Source organism: Salvia miltiorrhiza, chromosome 7, assembly GCF_028751815.1.
Source record: "Salvia miltiorrhiza cultivar Shanhuang (shh) chromosome 7, IMPLAD_Smil_shh, whole genome shotgun sequence".
In the NCBI taxonomy this organism is placed as follows: Eukaryota; Viridiplantae; Streptophyta; class Magnoliopsida; order Lamiales; family Lamiaceae; genus Salvia; species Salvia miltiorrhiza.
The window spans coordinates 46065207-46074221 of record NC_080393.1 but is presented as its reverse complement, the minus strand read 5'-3'; the positions used below and the strand labels follow the sequence as shown (position 1 = coordinate 46074221).

Below are 9015 nucleotides of genomic sequence, written 5' to 3'. Positions count from 1 at the left end.
AGTTAAGTTCCAGTAACTTAACTGATAACTCTTTACTGAAGAGCTTTCAGTATCAGTCGTCAACCCTGTTTGGTCAAAACTGTTTTCAGTTAACAGGCGTCACTATTTGCGTGTAAAGTTTCGTTTAGATCTCTATCTGGAGATCCCTCAGCTTTAGAGGAATTTGTAAAAATAGCCCATAGGTGTATTCCCCCCCTCCATACACCTATTCGAGACCCTCAGGACCTAACAATATAATACACAAACATCAATCACATAAATGAATTACTTACTTCTTTCTGAAACTTTCAATCTCCTCAATGTCAGCATGAAGATACACTTTCGATGCATTATTTGAAGAACAAACACGCATCTCACCTATATCGAACAACACTTATCATTTATAGTTAAACATAAACTGCTAAACAATAAACACACCCCGAAACAAATGAGGCTTGCCCAGCTGCAATATCATTATTTGAGCCCTTTTATCACCCTCATCCACCAGATTCAGGAACATGTCCACATAATCTTCCCATAGAGTGCAATAAATTTGGTTGCAGCTGCATCATACAAAACATTAGTTTGTATTATTAAAAACATCCTAAAAGTACAACAACTATTAATAAAATAAGTACTACATACTTCTCATCTTCCAGCTTCAGCTCAACCATTTTAGCATCTGTGTCATTCTTGACAAATCCTTTTCCAACTATAACCCCAATCACATCTACATCATCAAGGAACATTACTATACATTCAAGTTTTAATAAAATCACCAAGTAAACAAAAAAATAAACATACCAAATAGAGGCTCTTCAGCAGCAGTCTGCATAGCTTTTATCTCCTCAAATGGCTTAAATGAGAAGATAGCTTTTGGAAAAGTAGGCTGCATAAGATCTGAGATCATGGTTTTCATTGTGAGCTCAATCTTGAAAATATGATTAGTTACCCTGAACTTTCCAACATTCCTCTTCACCATAAAGTTCTTGATCTGATAGACTTCACCTTCTTTGACTTTCCTTGCAAACATACCAACAATTTTGTTCGGCACTGATACTTGGATCCTGGTTCCCTGAAAACAGTATAACATATTAATTTTAATGAAACCGGTAGCTAAAGGAGCAATAAATTGTTCATATATATCTCCAAACATTATTGATCCAACAATATAGTAATATCATAACTACATTTCAAATCTTTATATATCCATTGATGTATGTAGAGCAGAAATCTATAAAGTTAAAGTGAATATATAAACACAATTATGTGAGTCATTTTTTTATATATACATAATGCAGGCAACTGTTTAAATATTTGATATGACTTTGCTAAGAAAAATATGTAAACATCATGAATTAAATAACTAACCTCAGCATCATGCACTACAGATTCAAGGCGTGAGATTTGTGTCTTTGATCCTACTTGATATTTGTTATACATTCGCACACATCTCACTTTCACTGCCTATGTTGTTTTACTTGTGACCAATCCATCAACACTTGTATACAAAGGAGCCATTGTTTTGATCACCTAAAATTATACACACAACCAAATAAGTCCATAAATTCATCATTGTAACAGGTATATATTATTTTATCATGCAGGAAAATGTTGTCTGCCATAATGTTCAATAATAACTATATATTCATTTTCACAGGTGTATAGAATAGCTCTTTTCATGAAAATGAATTTTGCAACCAAAATAAAGAAAAACTTTCTTCTATTTCTTCTACCAGTCAATAAATTCATCATTGCCACAGGTATATAGTAGAGCACTATTTTTGAAAAAGCATTCTGCAATAATGTTCAATGATATGGATATCTCAACATTATATATTCTTCATTATCTGCAAAAATGCTTTTTTCAGTAAGTTATGAAGTACAAAAATATATAGTTTATTCTATAAGGTATAGATTCTCCATGACAGAGCTATTTGGTTCAAAAAGGTTACTGCTATAATATAGAATAATATATATATTCATCATTGTTGCAGGAAAATAGCAAAGCACTATTCATTCACAGCCTTTTTGCAACAATGGGAAAAAAATCAAACTTCTATGTAGAATATTCTAAGTTCAGAAATAAAAGTTCTAATTTGCTTCTTTGCAAAAAAACAAAAAAAAAAAAAAAAACAAATCAGGTAAATTCTGCAAAAATGCTCTTTACAGAAAGTTATGAAATACAAAAATATAGTTTATTCTATAAGGTGATAGATTCTCCATTGTCACAGGTACATGCCAGAGCTCTTTGGTTGAAAAGGCTTACTGCAACAATATAGAATATTATATATATTCATCATTGTTGGAGGAGAATAGGAAAGCACTTTCCATTTACAGCCTTTTGGCAACAATGGTGAAAAAAAAAAGCAGTCTTTTTTGTGCAATAATCTGAGTTCGGAAAACAAAGTTTTGATTTCCTTATTTGCAAGAAACAAATTAGACAAAAGAAAAACGAAAATCAGACAAACTGTTTTTAAGCCAAAAAATCAACATTTGAAGGAAAAAACTTTATAAATAAGAGAGATTCGAAAGCCAAAAAAAAAGCAAAGAAAAGTAGATCATTACAGTATTGAAATTTCAGACGCTAATGGTGATGAATTAACATGTAAAGAACCTATATTTATAGATTTACAACCACAGTTATCAGATATAAAATAGGCTCTAAAATTCAAATTTGAATTTGGGCTCCAAAATGTAGAGCCAAAATTGCAGATGATTAACATGATCTAAAAGATAATACTGATTAACATTGCGCATTGGATAAAAGAATGTGCGCTTTGGCGGGAAAAAATGGTGTGCCAAACACTACAAGAATCTGGCCGATTACCGACGGAATTTTCCGTCGGTAAAGCCAAAAATTCCGTCGGTAAAAACTAATACCGACGGATTAACGACACCGCACGTACGTCGCTTTAAATATGGTCGGTAAAAATTTTACCGACGGAAATTAAAATCCGTTGCTAAATTACCGATGGCGGAACGACGGAATGCCCGTCGGCTACGAGGCGACGACGATGGCGTCGTCTGGACTTAACGACGGAAATAGCAACGGAATTTTCTGTTGCGATTAGCAACAGAATCAAATTCCGTCGGTAAATGCCCGTCAATGCTAACGACGGAAAAAAATTCTGTCACTAATTTTCGTGCTGGTAGTAACAACGGAATTAAATTTCGTCGGTATTTTTTTAATACAAAAAAAATTATTTTTTTATTTGCATTATACAATTTAACGACGTCCTGTTACACGCTTCTTTTCAATTATATAACCATCAATATCGAAAACACCAAATGAAATTTAAATTAGCATTCGAATAGTCATAACTTAACAAAATATTCAAGTGTTCAAAAATATATAATAGAAATATTCAAGTATTCAAAATACAAAAACACAACATAATCAAGATGATGGTCCAGTGGGTGGAGTGGGTCCAGGTGGAAGCCTAGCCAATATCTCCTCGAACATACGTTGTTGAGCCTGAAATCGAGCATCGGTCTGCTCATCTTTCTGCCTCATCTCATCCTTCTGACGTGCTATCTCCACTAAGGCATCCTGCAATTGCTGCTCCACGTCCATAAGTCGTTGTGGATCGACAAGAGGGCTCTGAAACTGAGATGTACCACTCGACTGTTCACTACTCCGTAAGCTGGCTGCAAGTCCACCAACTCCAAACATTCTCTTTTTCTTGTCGAGTCCACCAACAGCCTCCACGTACACCTTGTTCATATCAATCTCTGGCGGATCAGAATCATCATTCACAGCCTGACTCTGAGAAGCAACTATATCCTGCACTTTTTCCTACAATACGCATCAGGAGTTAGTACTTAAGAATTTGAGCAACAAATATAATAATTGAATAAGTAATTAAAACTTTACTACATACTCCAATCCGTCTAGACCTCTCGTCTGTATAAGTGCCATCCTTGTTCTTATGAAGGATCTCGTAAGCATCATACAAACATTCAGTCGGCTCCACTCCTTTTCTCTTACCCTTTTAAAAACATAACACATATAAAATTTTTAATATGAATGTCAATGAAAAATGCAATATGAATACAATTTCAACGTACCACTTCTTCAGCATACTGAAGAATAGACCTCGAACCTCCTTGGTGCTTCACTTGACCAGTTCCAGGACCTAAAGGCTCAAACATCCTACATTTTTTTGCTATCTCTGATTTGGCTGTGACTTCATCAGAGTCCCAGTACTTAATCCAATTAGGCCAGTGTTCGTCGTGAATAAAAGGAGGCCTCTTGCTCCTCCTTTCCTTGATGTCATGGACAAAATCACTATACCTCCGCGCAGCACAAGCATGCCAAAGCTTGTAGACATCCGACTCTATCGCCGCATCCCATGTGAAATGTTTCTATTTAAACAACAAAATAAAATACATTTATAAACACTAACTAATATGTATATGTTTATTGTTAAACAACTTGTATTAAATTATATTCATACCTTGAATTCCTCAAAGTACGCCGTCTTAACACTAAGTGGAGTGAGTTTCCAATTGTAGCCTTCTGGATTTTGAACTTGCTTGAAAATCTTAGTGACTACAGATGGAACCATCCCCAAGGGATGTAATTTCCTACAATTAATATTCAAAGTCATTAGAATAGAAATATCATTTATTAATTCATAAGATTGTATAACTATAAAAATTAGGGCAAATTGCATGAAAATACCTCACTTTATACCAAAATTTGGTTTTTTTGACAATCTTTTCAATTGTAGCAAAAATTTGAACTACCTTTCAATTTGTTGCAATTGACTTCCGGAGTAATTTTCCGGCCAACTTAATGCTGATGTGGATTCCCGTAAAGTTGATGTGGCATGCCTCGCCGGACGACAAATTGCATGAAAATACCCCACTTTATACCAAAATCTGGTTTTTTGACAATCTTTTCAATTGTAGCAAAAATTTGAACTACCTTTCAATTTGTTGCAATTGACTTCTAGAGTAATTTTCCGGCCAACTTAATGCTGATGTGGATTCCCGTAAAGTTGATGTGGCATGCCTCGCCGGCTAATCAAACGACAACGTCTCTAATTACCTTAGGCGATGTCGTTTTCCACGATTTTAAGCAAATTACAATTTCTAGTTTTATATATTTGTCGATTAGGGCTTCAAATGTCCTCATTTCTTCTCCCAAATTTTCTCATCTCAGTTGAAATTCTTGTTCCATAAATTCTCATTTGCAGCAAAAATCTTTGAACTGGTGGATTCTTCTTCTCAAGCGGGACGACTGAGCTCATACAATTTCCCTTTACCTCCAAAATTCTGCAGATGCGAAGAACCAGAGCCGTGCATCTTGCAGGCTTCAAATAGTGTGACTAATCTGGAGAGGCGCTACTTCTCATCATGTACAAAAATACCCACATCAAGTATCTTGTACTCTTTAAAATATACTTTTATTTAATTCATATGTTTTTTTTTTCTTTAGAAAATTTATGGAACAAGAATTTCAACTGAGATGAGAAAATTTGGGAGAAGAAATGAGGACATTTGAAGCCCTAATCAACAAATATATAAAACTAGAAATTGTAATTTGCTTAAAATTGTGGAAAACGACATCGTTTAAGGTAATTAGAGACGTTGTCGTTTGATTAGCCGGCGAGGCATGCCACATCAACTTTACGGGAATCCACATCATCATTAAGTTGGCCGAAAAATTACTACGAAAGTCAATTGCAACAAATTGAAAGGTAGTTCAAATTTTTGCTACAATTAAAAAGATTGTCAAAAAACCAGATTTTGGTATAAAGTGGGGTATTTTCATGCAATTTGTCGTTTGATTAGCCGGCGAGGCGTGCCACATCAACTTTACGGGAATCCACATCAGCATTAAGTTGGCCGAAAAATTACTCCGGAAGTCAATTGCAACAAATTGAAAGGTAGTTCAAATTTTTGCTACAATTGAAAAGATTGTCAAAAAACCAGATTTTGGTATAAAGTGGGGTATTTTCATGCAATTTGCCCTAAAAATTATACCCATATTTGATGATGAGTGTAGTACGTCCAGTAGGTGTAGCCTCTGATGCCTCAGTAGGGACCGATGCCGAAGATGAAGGTGAATGAGTCAGCTGTATATCCCGTACAGATGCAACAATCCCTCCATCTGATCCTGTGGATGATGTAGGGTGCCTTGCGGATGATGCAGCACCCCTACCACTAGAACCTCCTCTCGCACTAGAACCTCCTCCCACCATCTTCAAAAACCAAAGAAAATTTACTATTAACAATTGTAAACAAAAATCATTTGATCACATAAATAAATTATCTTCATCTAATGGCAAATAAACTAACTCTAATAGTCGTCATCATCATCATCATCATTATCTTCTTCTTCACTAATCTCTAAGTCTATAGAACATTAAAAGATACTATGATAATATAACACATGTTCATCACAAATTCTATAAATCAAACACACAAATTCTATAATATAACACATGTTAGAAATTTTATATCTATTGACTTTTAGAGTTTTAATAATCTCTAAGTCTATAGAACATGAAAAGATACTATGATAATTAATATAACACATATTCAACACAAAATCTATAAATCAAACACAAAAGCACATACGCGGCTCCAAGCCATCACCACAGCAACAAAATGGGATGGAACACAGCCATCCCCCAACCTAATCTCCATTTACTACCTAGATACATGCTCATCTAAAATATATATAAAAAAAGAATAAAAACACTTAGATACATGCTCATCTAAAATTTTAAAATCTCACCATGGCTACCATTTGAGCCATACTAACATTTCAAAAGATAATGTAATGAAAACTTACTTGTTTTGTTACTAGCTTTTCTTTTCGTTCACCTTGACTTCTTTTTTTCTTCCTCAAGAAGCAATGGTGGAGTGAAATACTACAAATGAGAATTAATCCAAAAAAAAGAATTTAATAATTATTCAAGAACCAAAGTATATAAAATTATAATTTAATAAAATTAACAATCAAGTTTATTTTTCTTGAAAATACTATAATTCAATCAAGTTTATTTTTCTTCATCTCATTAAAGAAAATTTACACTAAAAAGACATTTTTTATCCAATAAAAAAACATTTTTGAAGGGAAATTTTACAATACAATAAAACTATTATATGTTCTTGAAAATACTATATGTGAACATATTAATATAATTATGTGAGTGAGCATATAAAAATTTAATCCAATAAAAATACTATATGTTGAGCATTATATAATTTAATTCAATAAAAAATACATTTTTACAGAATATTAATACAAAATTTACAATAAAACATAATAGGATTTTTCAAATAATTAAAGGAAATTAAAAAAAATTACAAACCTATGGAGGAATCCGACGGACGCAGGCAGCGGAGGAAGAGGACCGGGGGCCGCGGAGGAGGAGGACCGGTGGCGGCGGAGGAATCCGGCGCTGGCAGCAGAGGACACGGTGCCGGGGAGGGGCGGGGCGAGCAGCGGCGCGGCGTGGGACGGGCACCGGCGCAGGGCGGGCAGCGGCGCGGGGCGGCAGCGGCGCGAGCAGCGGCGAGGCGCGGGGCGGGCAGCAGCGCAGGGCGGCAATGGCGCGAGGCGGGGCGAGCAGCGGCGCGGCGGAAACGGCGGCGTGGACGAGTCGCCAGGGGGGAGCACGAAGCGGGAGTCGCCAGAAATGGGGAATCGGAGGGGGGAAATTTGGGAATTTTGAGAAATATAAGTGAAAGTTGTGTTGAAAAAATGAAGGAGGAGGCACGGTTAAATTCACCTTTTTTTAGGGCGCAGCGACGGAATAGCAACGGAAAATTCCGTCGCTATTTAGCAACGGACGTGAATTCCGTCGTTATTTTTAAAATAAATATTTTCGGTTATTTAAATTAATTATTAGCAACGGAATATCGTCCGTCGCTAAATAGCGACAAAATTTTCCATCGCTATCTGCAATTTTAAAAATCGTGAAAATTAAAAAAAAAAGGAATAACGACGGAGAAATTTCCGTCGGTAATTTTCCATCGGCGAGCCATCGGTAATTCCGTCGGTAAATTCGCGGGAAATATTCCCGCCAACACCCGTCGGTAAATCCGTCGGTAAATCCATCGCTATGTATGAAAGAGTATTTCCGTCGTTAATCCATCGTTATTTGGTGACGGAATTAATTCCGTCGGTAATTCCGTCGGTGTCCGATAGCTTTTCTTGTAGTGAAAACTGTGCATTAATATGCAGTAGATTTTGGAAAACTTCTTTATATACAACATTTGTAGTAGACGAATATTCTACTTTGTCTTCATTACATATCAAGATTTTCAGACCCCTTCGACTTGTAACTCTAGAAACAGCTACATAAAATTGACCGTGACTAAAAACAGGCCTCTTCAAAAACAAACCCACATGAGAGAGTGATTGACCTTGACTTTTGTTTATAGTCATTGCATAAGAAATAATAATAGAAAACTGCCGCCGTTGAAATTTGAACGGTAGTCTTGGATCAGCTGGTGTCAGTGTCATCCTTGGTATCAATACTTGATGTCCAACATTATGGCCTGTGAGAACTTTCCCTTCCAAAATATGCGTACCGAGTCTTGTAATGACCAATCTTGTACCATTGCACAATCCATTGGAATGATCTATGTTTCTCATCAACATAACAGGAGTGCTAACCTTCAAGACTATTTCATGATTTGGAATGCTCGAACACTTTAATGTATTCAAGAACTCGGGAGTGTGGATATCTTGCAATAGGTCACTGCTTGAGTTTGATTTGCATATGCTATCTGAACTGAGATATCTTCGCTCCCCCGAAGAATTTAGAGACACCATGTATTGATTTATTAGTTCTACTACATCCAAAGTAGGAGCAACTATCGCTCGGCCTTTGAAATAAAAGAGGAGAGGATTTTCGAGAGGTAGGGCGTGAGCGAGTTCCTACGCACTAGCGGTGGATGAAGGACTTGTTGGTGGATTCAAGCTCTGATGCAGCGAACAGAGGACTTGTCGATGGATTCAAGCTCCGACGCGGCAGCCGAGTGTGTGTCCTTGTCAGAGAGGCTCCTATG

At 36.1% G+C, this 9015-nt stretch overlaps 2 protein-coding genes across 2 annotated transcripts; both read right to left on the bottom strand.

Annotated features, from left to right (window-relative positions):
• Positions 1-218: 218 nt before the first annotated feature.
• Positions 219-1422, bottom strand: LOC130994284 (uncharacterized). The gene is made up of 6 exons (XM_057919331.1): positions 1351-1422; positions 784-1054; positions 625-709; positions 475-542; positions 273-357; positions 219-225 (listed from the first exon to the last, which is right to left on the bottom strand). The coding sequence occupies exons 1-6, from the start codon at positions 1420-1422 to the stop codon at positions 219-221; spliced, it is 588 nt and encodes a 195-aa protein (XP_057775314.1).
• A 1849-nt stretch (positions 1423-3271) lies between these two features.
• On the bottom strand, positions 3272-6639 carry LOC130994283 (uncharacterized). The gene is made up of 6 exons (XM_057919330.1): positions 6571-6639; positions 5974-6191; positions 4440-4569; positions 4051-4347; positions 3864-3971; positions 3272-3778 (listed from the first exon to the last, which is right to left on the bottom strand). The coding sequence occupies exons 1-6, from the start codon at positions 6637-6639 to the stop codon at positions 3380-3382; spliced, it is 1221 nt and encodes a 406-aa protein (XP_057775313.1). The 3' UTR covers positions 3272-3379.
• Positions 6640-9015: the final 2376 nt, after the last annotated feature.

What these genes read in the sequence shown, in the direction of transcription:
- LOC130994284 (XM_057919331.1), bottom strand. Translation starts at nt 1,422, where the DNA reads ATGTATAACAAATATCAAGTAGGATCAAAGACACAAATCTCACGCCTT. An exon ending in CTGAAGCTGGAAGATGAGAA is followed by an intron (nt 543 to 624) that starts GTATGTAGTACT and finishes TGTATGATGCAG; the next exon opens with CTGCAACCAAATTTATTGCA. An exon ending in CCTGAATCTGGTGGATGAGG is followed by an intron (nt 358 to 474) that starts GTGATAAAAGGG and finishes TGTTCGATATAG; the next exon opens with GTGAGATGCGTGTTTGTTCT.
- LOC130994283 (XM_057919330.1), bottom strand. Translation starts at nt 6,639, where the DNA reads ATGGAGATTAGGTTGGGGGATGGCTGTGTTCCATCCCATTTTGTTGCT. An exon ending in TGGTGATGGCTTGGAGCCGC is followed by an intron (nt 6,192 to 6,570) that starts GTATGTGCTTTT and finishes TGGTTTTTGAAG; the next exon opens with ATGGTGGGAGGAGGTTCTAG. An exon ending in TTCAGTATGCTGAAGAAGTG is followed by an intron (nt 3,972 to 4,050) that starts GTACGTTGAAAT and finishes TGTTTTTAAAAG; the next exon opens with GGTAAGAGAAAAGGAGTGGA.